The sequence below is a fragment of the Triplophysa rosa genome, linkage group LG9 (assembly GCF_024868665.1).
Source record: "Triplophysa rosa linkage group LG9, Trosa_1v2, whole genome shotgun sequence".
NCBI classification, from domain to species: Eukaryota; Metazoa; Chordata; class Actinopteri; order Cypriniformes; family Nemacheilidae; genus Triplophysa; species Triplophysa rosa.
In genome coordinates, this window is record NC_079898.1 from 25,347,770 (window position 1) to 25,360,984 (window position 13,215).

General features: G+C 39.3%; 1 protein-coding gene across 2 annotated transcripts in view; it reads right to left on the bottom strand.

The window, feature by feature from the left end:
- The window catches only part of ldlrap1b (low density lipoprotein receptor adaptor protein 1b), a 36,738-nt gene that overhangs the window by 6,224 nt on the left and 17,299 nt on the right, over positions 1-13,215 (bottom strand). For both annotated transcript variants that reach the window (XM_057342335.1, XM_057342336.1), the window contains exons 2-8: positions 8,304-8,446; positions 6,399-6,511; positions 4,817-4,931; positions 4,513-4,585; positions 3,295-3,396; positions 735-847; positions 339-373 (exon numbers count right to left, since the gene is read on the bottom strand). In XM_057342335.1, coding sequence (XP_057198318.1) covers positions 339-373; positions 735-847; positions 3,295-3,396; positions 4,513-4,585; positions 4,817-4,931; positions 6,399-6,511; positions 8,304-8,446 — 694 coding nt within the window. The remainder of the gene's footprint in view (positions 1-338; positions 374-734; positions 848-3,294; positions 3,397-4,512; positions 4,586-4,816; positions 4,932-6,398; positions 6,512-8,303; positions 8,447-13,215) is intronic.

Sequence of the window (13,215 nt, forward strand, 5' to 3'; positions counted from 1 at the left end):
AGTCACTACGGTTTCGGGAAACAGTCGTAACAACATCGTTAATTTCCTCAACGACGCATTGTACTATGGTGGTTAACCAGCGAGTTATGTCGTTGTTCGGGAAACACACCTCTTTTTATGATACTCAAAGCAGAGCATAAAAATAGACTGCATTATATAAGACCAAGCAAAGAGTTTATTCTAGGAGCAGACCAACACTCACATATAACAGCATCTGAAACATTCGTGCCCTTCACTGCTACAGTTACAGTAGAGGAAGGTTGGTAAGGTTAGAGTAAAAGTGTCATTTAGCAGTCGGATAAAAAAAGAGATATTATTGCAGAAATTAGTCTCATTACCTTGAGAAGGCTTCATCTAGACCATCCTCCAGTTCCTGAAAAATACATGACAAAGGTCGTCATTATGTAGATATACACACAACACTCTGTGTGTGTGTGTGTGTGTGTGTGTTCATATCCCGGTGGGGACCTAAACCTGAATGCACACCAACACATGGGGACTCGTGTCACCGTGGGGACCAAAATTGAGGTCCTCATGGGCAAAAAAGCTTATTTTAAAACATTTTTTAAAAATCTAAAAATGCAAAAAGTTTTCTATGATCTTTAGGTTTAGGGGTAGGGTAGGGGATAAAATATACAGTTTGTACAGTATAAAAAACATTACGCCTATGGACTGTCCCCACGGAGATAATAAACCAGACGCGTGCGCGTGTGTGTGTGCGTGTGTGCTCTTACCCATACAGTGTTGTTGTTTTCTGTACTGAAGTTCTGTGCAGGGTGTGTGTGGTTCTGTCGTGAGTGATCTTTCACACCAGCTCCAAGATCCAGAAGATTCCCCGTGGCCACCTCTACACACACACACACACACACACACACACACACACACAAGAAACAAGCAAACCATCATCAACTTATATTACAGAATTTACACATTTATTTCTCTACAAGTCTTTAATTGACCAGCATTCACTTTAGACGCATGGTTTACAAGCTGGACACGGGCAGGTTCTTTCATTTCTAAGCCCAGATATTTCACCACAAGATGACACCAAGCTACAGTAACCATCCACTATCACATCTCCAGACCTGAAAGATCTGTGCATGTAGTAGCTCACGGCGTGAATCATTTCTTCTCGACATCAAGCACCGACACGCCTCACAGAGCCAAACAAACACACCGTCAAATCTCTCACGTGTGCTTTCTGTTCCGACTCAAATCTAATCCATCACTGGGTCATTTTTCATGAGAGGACATGAAAGAGGCCACCAAGAGTTTACACACACACACCTGATATCTACTTATGTCTGCCGGTCGGGTTCTGATATCTGATGGGCATTAACTGACACACAGCTCTTTATTCAGGCACACACATACATACACTCATGTTCGTCTCATGTGACACACAGAACGCTGGTCCATAAGGGTTTATTCATTCACTGAATCTGCTTTCCGAGATCAGATTCTGTAACCTGAGAATCTCAAACGCTAGTCAGGGTCGCTTGGCACCCCTACACAAAAGTTAATGTGGCGGCACCGCGGTTCAGCGATGGTACCGGATGCTAATACTTTTATGTGATAAATACCAGAGTATTTAAGTGGAACAAGGAAAATGTCATGGATTAGAGTTGTATTTCTGTCCATGAATCAGTTCTGTGAATCAATTTAAACCGTCCAATTGTGTAAATATGTGCAAAATTCATTTCATCACTTAAAACTATTTTCAGACACATATAATTTTTTAGTGATAAGGACTAACATTTACCAACATATATTTTGACTTTATATTGATATTGTAGTGTACTATTTTGCCTAGTATTCATTTGGTCAAATGTAAGCAAAATAAAACACTTTGTAAACAAATTAGTTTAACATTATAGATCATTTTGGAAGACGTAAACAATGCTGCTCCAGAAGAACTTCCTGTTTCAGTTTTTTAACATTACGCAAACGTTTGAACAAAATACATTTATAACGAAAACATTAATAAGCAAATCAAAATGTTAAACGAATATCTTTACAATTTTTTTACATGTAACATTAAGAAAATAATATTAAAGGTTGTCATGTCGCCTCCGGTGTAGACACGGTGATAGGCAGTTCTTATTACCTTACTTCTTGACTGACTCTCAAATGATTCGTTCGGCGATTCATCGGTCTAGTCCCCTCCTTTCTGTCAGCCTACTCTGATCTGATTGGTCAGATGATCTAGTCTGCTGTGATTGGTCTACCGCGTGCCTATGGAACCTAGGCGGGCATTACACGGAATTCGAACCACAGACGACTCGTTCGTGTGATTCAGAGTCGATTCGTTTTTTCCCAAGCCAATAACTTTTTTATTCGCTTAGATTCACACACAGCAACACATCACACTGCATGAAATGTCATTTTAACTTTAAATAAATATGATATATATCGATTAAAAAGTATTTCGATATTTCATTCAGTCTTCATAGACTTAATTTTGAGTTCATAGAGTTAATTTAAAAATAGGGAAAAACCAGGGTTAAGCTCGGTCAGCTGGAAGCAGTGAATGAAACACAAGCTTTTGGTGGAGTTGTGTGGGTTGAGTTTCAGCAGAAGAGAGGCAAAAAAAAGCAGATTAAGGAGAATAATCACTCAGCACATCCTGAAAAGCAATCAGGGGAACTTCTGCATGTGCTGGATCGTACTAGAATAAAACATGTCAAACTAAGTGCCATTTAAATCCACGCGAGATAGCACAAATACACTTTTCAAGTAAAACATTTCACAAAACGTTGTTTGTGGGGCTTTAAATAATGAAAGGATCATTTATGAGATTAATCACAATAAGATTTTGTATTTGGATGTTTCGTTAGAAACACTTTCTGGTTGTCAAACATTAGATGAGTATGTGCATTAAAGGAGTCATATGGCGCGAACGTGTTTTTCTGTGTCTTTGGTGTGTTATAACTAGTTGCTCATGCATGTATTAGACACGTAAAATTGCAAAAAGAGAAGATGCAAACATGCACGGTATGTGGAAAATACAGCGTTTTTGAACCTTAAATCGTGTATAGACATTGCATTACATCTAAAACAAACCATAATATTCGTTTTAGCCGTGTCATGTGACCCCTTATTTATCTTATTTTGTGTAAAACTATTAGCCACAAGCACATTCCAATTTTATTTCAATTATTTGTCTAATTAACATTATTTAATGATCCGCCTCCATTAACATGAAACTTTAAAGTGTTAACATGAAGCCCTTTCATTCACGTGAGCTCTCAGCAGACTGCATTGAAACAGATGAGACAAAATCTGTGTGCTCACCTCCTCCTCTCACGCTTCCCAAACTCGCTGAACTATCAGACGGAGAGCTGCTCGCTGCTTCTTCATCTGACACACACTTCACCTGCTTCCCTTTCTCTTTCTCTGAGCGAGAGACACACAAGAGACACAGAGAGAGAGAGTCTGATTTCTGCTAGGTCAGTGGTTCTCAAACTTTTTCATTGCGAGGCCCCCTTTGTGTAGTGTGCATCGCTTTGCGGCCCCCCCAAATAAAGACTTATAATCTTGAACTTAGAATTTTAATTGAACCAAAAACACATTCAGTTATACAATGCTGGAACATCAATTCTTTTGGGTGGTGGTCTTATTTTTCTGACGTTTGACTGCACAAAAGTTATCATAAATTTCTATTTTTCATTAAAAATTGCCAAAATCTGTGGCCCCCCCGGTGCATCTTGGGGCCCCCAGTTTGAGAACCACTGTGCTAGATGATCGGTTCATGCAGTAAGCAGTCAGGTACAGAGAAAAGAAAACCTTTACAAGCCTCAACACACACGTATGCATGTTCAAACATGCAGAAAATTACACAAAAGATCTGCTGAGCTGTACAATAAGAGCTGCCTTTAGCGAGTGACTCGCACAATAAAATCATTTTTCATTTCTGTGGCGGTAAATGAAATACAGTTAATATACAGTTAAGTGTTTTTTGAAGAGATAGTTCAACCAAAATTAAAAATTCTGTCATCGTTTATTCACCCTCATGTGGTTTTAAATCTGTATGTAACTCTTTCTTCTGTAGAACACAAAAAGAAGATATTTTGAGAAATGTCTCTTTGGCTTTGTGTTCATAAAATGTTCATTCAACATTCTTCAAAATATCTTCTTTTGTGTACTGCAGAAGATTCATACAGGTTTGGAATGACATGAGGATGAGCAAATGATTTACTGATTTGAAAGAATCAGTATTTCACTTTTGGGTGAACTACCCCTATTAAGATATTACAGTTGATCACATGTCACATACGTGGCTGGTACATACAAGTCAATTGAAATACAGCTCGTTATTTTTGATGATATTTAACATATCTCTCAATGTGTATTTGCTCCAAAATAAAACTCATGAGGTTGCCACCAATGCCGTAGGCTTCTGTTTGTCAACCAATGGCAGACGGGGAATATCTGGGTAAATATTTTTGCAATTCAGTTTTCAAAAAGCTTTTACAAGTCTAAAAGGAGAAAAAGAGAAACGGATGAGAGTACCTTCTTTAGCAGCCTGCCAAAACTCGAACGCCACACGGAAGGCCTGGGCCACGGTTAATGTCACGGCCTGAGCCTTACAGACAGAGAGAGAGAGAGAGAGAGAGAGAGAGATGGAGGGGTTTTAACGTGTCATTACTGTCATGTGGTAGAAAACAGCAGTTGTAAACTATCTGTCTCTCTTTCAGAGGAAGTTTAGACTCAACATATACTGCTAAATTCGAAAAAGGAAGGAAACACAGGGTGTGTCTCGCTACGCACAGATTTATGGCCACACACGCACACATGAAACACTCCCAACACTCACCACCTTCTTCTTGGCACAGAGGTATGCGTGGCACTCCAGCGTCTCGCTGCCTTGAGTCTGAGCGATGTAGGCGAACACTTTGTCATGCATTTTATCTGCCGTACAGTACGATATCCTGCAGACACACACCAGATCAGATAAACAAAAGAAACACTTAACTGGTGTCATTAGATAAACGTTACTCTAAACTTCAAAACCTTTATCACATTTAAAGCTGCCGTGTCATTTTTCAACATGTTCAACATTCAAAACATCTGCTTTTGTGTCCCACAGAAAATTGAACACACGTACAATTAACTGTATCTGAGCACAATGCTTTTGAGACAAGTGTCTGCCAAATGCATAAATGTAAACGGAAAACGTTCATAAACATTTACTTTTAATCAAAGTCACCGAGTGCAGCTGTGACGCGTCAGAGGAGACCTGGCCCTCCCGGCTGAGACTGGTTTCTCCCGAGGTGGTTTGTCTCCATTTATTTCTCATTGGAGTTTGGGTTCCTCGCCAGAGGGCCGTGTTGGCTGGCTCGCCGGGAGACTGCATTTATCAGATATTATTTACTAGAATGATCTTGCTTGTTCTATAAACCACCGTGCAATGTGCTGTGTTTGACCTTTTCTGTTTTTCTTATTTTCTCCTGTAAAGCTGCTTTGGAACAATGCACATCGTGAAACGCGCTATATAAATACAATTGAATTGAATTGAATAGTGAACTCCCATGTGGATTGCCTTGATTGACAGTTGGCTCAGCCTGTCAGAAGGCGGACCCACAGCAGCAGGGAGGGGCTAATGATGGACGACTGCCATCTGGCCCGTTTCGCATTAAAAAAAACATGCAAACGTACACACACCTTTTTCTGATTAGGACCAGATGCCACAAAACAGCCGTCTTACAACCGGGATTCCCTCATTTGTGAAAACTGTTGCAGCCAAATCCAGTCCCACACGAGCTCATGCATAAATCTCATTTACATCGTGTAAAAAAAGATATCCTCGTTCTTGTGAGGCAAATTTGAGGAAGAAATGTGCTTGACACGGAAAAGGGTGACAGATATTGACTGCATTTTCTTTTTGTTTGACCATTACTGGAGTCAGTGTTCATCGCGAGACTACCGGCACGTACAGAGCTGCACACTGAATGTGTGTGTGCTAACAATAACAGCCATGGCCTCACGTGAGGGTCACAACACGTCTGGCCTTAGACTCAGACACACTAAAGCAGATCGATAGAGGTTTCTTATACAAACATCGGTCTCCGTCTCTTCAGACAGCATCCTTCTAAATGATGGATGGCAGAAATTTAGGGGGCAACAACGACTCATTTCGTCTTATTGCTAGAGCGAGAAGGATGGAAATCCACGACTGGTTAAATCGTTTTTAATATAAAAATGTAAGATTTTTAAGGCTTTTTAAGACTATTAAGGCAAGTTCAACCATCGTTTCTTGTTGTCTTGGCAATTTGCAAACTTGATTTCTACAGTATTTTATTTATCGTAGTATATTTTTATTTAATTTGCAGCAAGATTGTTTGGCTGAAATTACGGTCAGGTAAAAACATGACAGGTGGCCGCTGCAGGTGACTCACCTGTATATGGATATGTTCTCTATCAGCTGATTTGATACGCCATCATGGAGAACAATTCCTCGAGGAGAAACCTTTAGCGTCACCTTCTGAAGCTTCTTACCACTCGCTTTAGCCTGAGAGAGAGAAACAACGTGACAATGTTTTTAACATAAATTATAAAAACTTGGCATTAAAAAGTATTATAATGTCTCCTCTCGAATGTTTCGATTATGTCGTTTTTTTGGTTTTCAGAGTTTTCTTATAATGAAAAATATGATATTTTCTTAAGAGAATCTTAAGAAAAGATCTTATGACATTGCTAAATATTATTTAAATAGGACAGTTACACAACAGTAAATCCTCATGATAATCATATGAAATTCTTTAGTTTTTAATGCACTTTTATTTGTGAGGCAGAAGCAAAAATTGTAATTTCAGACTCATGTTGAATGTTAATTTGTTACATTTAAAACAACCAAATAAAACTACATTCAGTCGCAAGTAAACTGCTGTACAGTTATTTCACCCTTACATCTGCTGTTATACACACTAAAACACACACACACACACACACACCTAAAACAGTGACATAATGTCACTGGAATGCAACAGATTTTTTACAGCCTAAAGTCACGGTCACACTTGACTTTTAATTCCATTGACTTCCATTCATAGGCATGCGAATGCGACAGACTGGAAACGCAAGCCCCTCCGAAGATATTTCACATTTCGCTGCGTAGCAAAGTTCAAGTTTGGTGAACTCTGACCTGCGAATTCGCGTCACGTGAGTGCGTGAGACCAATAAAAGATCAAAACGTCACAGCGTGACCTCTCGGTACAGAAATGTAAATGATGGAGGAATCGCTCCCGCCCATTTTTGCAGCACCGTCCGAACGAAATTTGCTGTGTATCTCTTTGCATTGTTAACATTACAAATCCAATAACCTATTATGATTTTAATTGCTGAGGAAAATGAGAGTGGTGCTTAACTGCACACACATTGGGTCTCAATCACTAAGCATGCGTACGCACAAATTTGTTTGTGAAACCTGCGTACGAACGTTTCGACGAACAAGTCTAGGATTCACTAAATCTTTCGTACTAAATATTATCCTAAATATAAGAAAAAAGATAGGAACAGCTGATAGCACACGTACGCAAAAGTCACCAGTCTCTTATGTATATAAATATATATATATATATATATATATATACAGTATATATATTACGCTTGGATGTATAATTAATTTTAAAATGATTTCATCATATACAGTGAAAGAGTAAGAAAAGCTGCGTCAGACGATAGCTCGAGCTGCAAGGTTTCTCTGAACAACAGCGCTTTTACAGCCGGCTAACGACAACTCTTTAAACTGTGTGTCTGTATAAAAGGTGTTTTATTGTGTATGAACTGATTTTGAGGACTGCTCACATGGAATTACTTGCGAGTGCGCGTCTGTAGACAGGGTATCTTTGACTTAAGTGACTACAGGGGGTAAAGGAAAGGTTAGGCGGAAAGCCCTAATATGGAGATGGACTGGGTGTGTTTTATGCAAATGACTAAACTTGTGCACGCGGCCGCTCATTTAAAATACTCCAAATTCACAAACATTAGGTCGAGGTTAAGAACGGATTCCTGTGCGTACGCACGTGTTGTGAATTAGGTGGGAAGCTTTCGTGAGAAGTTCAAATACGAATATCTACGTGATTATTAGTTAATGAGACCCATTGAGTCTAGGGTGGTCTGGATGGTTGCTAAGATGTACTAGGTGGTTGCTTACCAATCCATGCTAAAAGACACAAATGATTCCACATGATTTTTATTATTCTGAGAATGAATCTTTTAATGAACCTGTAAAAAGATCCAGTTCAAAAGATTCATTCAGGACATACAGTAGAGATGATGGTGCTTGTGTGGATGCGTCTTACTGTGGCGACGATTCTCTTCACAGCGACTGCCGAGAGCTCTTCTCCTTTGGGTTCCTGTACCAGTGTCATGCCCAAATACTTCAGCTGAAAGACCATCCCCTCCAACAGAGTCTCCCGCGTGTCCGTCCAGTTCTCCGGCAGCTCTTCAGAGAAACGCTCTGATTATTCTCAATCCTAATTCTCTTATTATTGTAACTACAACATAGTTTGGCATTACAGTAATGAGAACATTTCATTTGCCTTAGGAAAATATCATTTTTAAAGTTATCTTTTGATACTTGGGCTACCTGAAAATATGCTTATATACACACACTCTTTAGCGACTTAAACACACTGAACAAATACTAATTTTATGAACGAATATACTTGCTAAATACTAAAGCAACTCCAATATTTACACATGAAACACATCACACAATTCATCATTAAAACACAGTTTTAAATCAGGTCTTTTCATTCAGATCCTCTTTGATAGACACCTGCGCAAGACACACACACACACTGCCCTGTTCTCTGATCTCACATGCACATACAGAGGTCAGGTTTAGGGTCCGTTCCTCACAACTGCCGCTCGATTACACCAGAACCTCATGTGCTTAATGGATCTGAGCACAGTAAATTATCATAATCTCATTTATACTGATCCGTAATTGAAAGAAAGAAAGAAAGAAAGAAAGAAAGAAAGAAAGAAAGAAAGAAAGAAAGAAAGAAAGAAAGAAAGAAAGAAAGAAAGAAAGAAAGAAAGAAAAGGAAGGAAGGAATGATGGGAGGAAGGAAGGAAGAAAGAAAGAAAGAAAGAAAGAAAGAAAGAAAGAAAGAAAGAAAGAAAGAAAGAAAGGAAGGAAGGAAGGAAGGAAGGAAAGAAATAAGAAAGAAAGAGGGGAAGGAAGGAAGGAAGGAAGGAAGGAAGGAAGGAAGGAAGGAAGGAAGGAAGGAAGGAAGGAAGGAAGGAAGGAAGGAAGGAAGGAAGGAAGGAAGGAAGGAAGGAAGGAAGGAAGGAAGGAAGGAAGGAAGGAAGGAAGGAAGGAAGGAAGGAAGGAAGGAAGGAAGGAAGGAAGGAAGGAAGGAAGGAAGGAAGGAAGGAAGGAAGGAAGGAAGGAAGGAAGGAAGGAAGGAAGGAAGGAAGGAAGGAAGGAAGGAAGGAAGGAGGAAGGAAGGAAGGAAGGAAGGAAGGAAGGATGGAAGGAAGGAAGGGAGGAAGGAAGGAAGGAAGGAAGGAAGGAAGGAAGGAAGGAAGGAAGGAAGGAAGGAAGGAAGGAAGGAAGGATGGAAGCAAGAAAGGAAGCAAGCAAGCAAGCAAGCAAGAAAGAAAGAAAGAAAGAAAGAAAGAAAGAAAGAAAGAAAGAAAGAAAGAAAGAAAGAAAGAAAGAAAGAAAGAAAGAAAGAAAGAAAATTGTGGCTTATGATTCTGTAATGATGGTGTTGGTGTGCACGCGATAACACACGTGTACATGTATGAAAATGAATACTGAGTATTTCTAATTTCATGAATCATTCATAGATCACTGGCAGACAGGTGGTCTCTGAAACCCCCATCAGAGATCATATGCATCCCTGTTTCTGCCTACAAGAGTAAAATGTCTCAAGCGCCATCTGTCTTTTATTCATAATTTTTCTTCTCAGCTGAAATATTCTAAAGCGTTAACGTCTGACATAAACATTTACTTTCTAGCCCTTCTTTAGTACGCAGTTTTCATCAGACCTCTGGGTGTTTATGGAATAAAAGGGTGTGTAATGGCCTTAATGAAAAATCCGCCCCCTGATGTAACTCATTAAATGTGTTAACAAAAAAAAACACCTCTTAACAGCTCCATCACAGTCACTCTTTTACTGTGTCAAAGAGGGTTTTATTACTGTAACCCGAAATTAATTTGTGCCAAAACAGTGTGTGAGTTCATTCAAAAACTATTCAGGGTGATTCAGTCTGATCAGTGAAATCTGTACGCCTTATTAACAAAAAAAAAGATTTTTTCATTCATAAATCAGACAAAACTTTTGCCTGAAGCAAGTTTTTGTTTGCAATGAAAGTGTTACATAAAAAAAAAAACTGACACTGACACGTGACATGCTTTGTGTAAAACGTTGAATAATACAAACGTCTCTTTAAAATAAACAAACTAATACTTCGTCTGTGCTTTTCTTGGATTTTTTTACATTTAACGCCCGTTTCACACCGAACGCGTAAGCAGTAGCGCCTAATTTTTTCGGCATCCATGTTAACAGATGAGAGCATTCATACCACACGCGCAAACGGCACGTAAGCAGCAGTCCAGCAATCATTTCGCCGCCGAGTCTATTTTTGCTGCGCTGCTCACGCTCACTTAAAGCGACAGTGCACTCTTTACAGTCAAAGTGCACATGGATTGACAGGAAAAAGTAACACTTTTACCTTTAAAGCATGTAAGTGGTGTCTAATGTGTTTTTAACAGCCGCCATGACTTCCAAAAACACTTTTGTCACGAGTTTTTTTGGCCAAACCACAACAGCCAGCACATTTAAAGGAGTTATAATACAAGTATATCTTAAATGTTATGCTTATTGCACATGAACGAGGGGAAAACGATCGCATTATGCTGTCAGTGTACTGTCTAAACCCCACTGTCATCATAACCTTATGAAAAAAAATGATAAAACTACAGAGACATCATGTTATATGCTTATATTGCGTATGTGTGAGAGAAAAACAATAAATAACTCTCAATAACTCTCTCCTATGGTAAGTTAACCCTTTAGCGACTTAAATTGTATCCTTCAAAGCACAATGGCTTTTTAATTAGAATTTGTACTACGTGGATCTAAAAGAGCATGAATAAGGTGGATAAAACAAATCCACTGGAAATTTTGCTCATAGATGCATTTAAAATAACGTAATGTGAAATTGTGGTTGAACGTGGTACCCGTGGCTCTCCCTATGCGCTGCACCCGCTCCACATACACGCTGCTTAAGCGTGCGTTATGAAACGGCCGTAAGAAATATCAGCATATCCACATTTTCCAAGTTTGCAGTAAACACAGCGGCCCCTGCTGTTCATAACATGTATTAACGATTCAAATAACATCTCAACTGTCACATATTATAATCGATTTTCAACCGGCTCACGGGGAATCGTTACATTCCAATTTTTCTCAGATTAAAACCCTAGTGGACACAGGACTTTACCATGGCAGGGTTTTTCCTGCATAGAGAAATTGGAGGCGACCGCCTCCGTCAAATGTCGTGCCGCCTCAGGCTTTCGCCAAAATTATGTTGCGAGTCTTCACAAGAAATGCTGAGTGCATTTAACAGACTTAAATTAACATGACGTACATCATTGTAATGTCTTTAGCTGTCCAGTTGGATCGTTGAATCAGCGTATACTGTACACAGCGAGTTCGCCAGTATGAACACACATTGCGTTTAGAACGACTCGCACACGAATGACTCATTTGAACAGATTCATTTAAACTATTGAACTTTTCAGTCACTAGCGAATATAAGAGATCCTTGAATCATTTAAAGTGAACCACAGAGAATGCAAGATGTGAATGAGCTTTGCTCATTTTGAAAGACTGGTTAATTCAGTTGGCTATTGTGGGCTGAAAAGTTAGTTGAAAATGATAAAAAAGCTTTATTTGATTAAAAAAACATTTCTGTTTGGTTGAATAAAAGTAATGTTTTATATAACTTAATAATTGTCATTTTTATCTAATTTTATTAGAACTTTTAATATGTCAAACTCAAAGTCACTTTGGTTAAGACACTAAAAGGTACGGTAGGCCTACGTGTGTGTGTGTACAAGATCAGGATGGCACCACCTCCGCCTCATTTTGAGCCAGGAAAAACCCTGCATGGCCCCTAAATAGTCACAACATGACCTCTGATTGGTCATTTAACATGTCATTTAAACTGTCTCAATGAACCACAGACCAAGGTGGCACACGGGATACAAAAACACTACAGTCTTGTGTTGCCTCAGACTTCTTGCATAATAACTGAAATCATAAAAAGTAACGATTCGTTTTGCATCACATACACACGGTCCATCAGACACATCAAACACATCCAGCAGCCACACAGAGATGATAGACCGCAGGCGTGTTTCTAAACGCATTGAGCTGTTGGGTTTATTGAAACACAAACACATAAGTTGGTCTAATCAACACAAACACATTTTTAGCAAATCCATGAAATATATTCATGTTGTCATACAAAATTTACTTAATGCGTTTGCTTTTGTTTAGGGGAGAATGACGACCCAGACATAAATTCACACAAACACACTGTCACACAAAACAGGATGAGAGAGGGAAATGAGCAGGTTATTTTTGAAGACGGAGAGAGAGAGCGAGCGAGATAAAGAGAGAGAAACAAAGAGAGAGACGAGCAGTTTCACAAACATGCACTAATTTAAATACTAAATCACCCAGTGAAGTGACACAAACACACGTCTGTGTTGTGTTGTGTTGTTCTCAGTACTGTTGTAGAAATATTTATATCACAACTTTTCTTGGTTAAGTTACTTGGAAGTGTGCTACCACCGGTGCTGTCGACATCTCTATGATGGGTTTTGCAGAGAGAACTACAAAACAAGCACACTCACAGGCTGAAGACCACAAACACACACATCTGTAAATTGTAAAAACACAGACCTAACACCATCTGACAGTGTGAGAATACATCAAGCACTTCATGCAGAAGTGAGGTGTGACGAAAAACCACAGACACACGCACAAACACAAATAAGGCCGTGTTCAGACTTTTTCGAAGCTGCTAGAGTCTGTTTTACATTACAATCCTATGGAGTAAACCGTGTTTTCAAAAAACGTCCCGAGCGCTTTTTTAAACGCCAGCGCCGGTGTCTTTTTCTGCAGCTCAGAGCGTCTTTTGAGGTTGAAAAAAGTTCAACTTTTCCAAAAGAAAACGCCCTACATC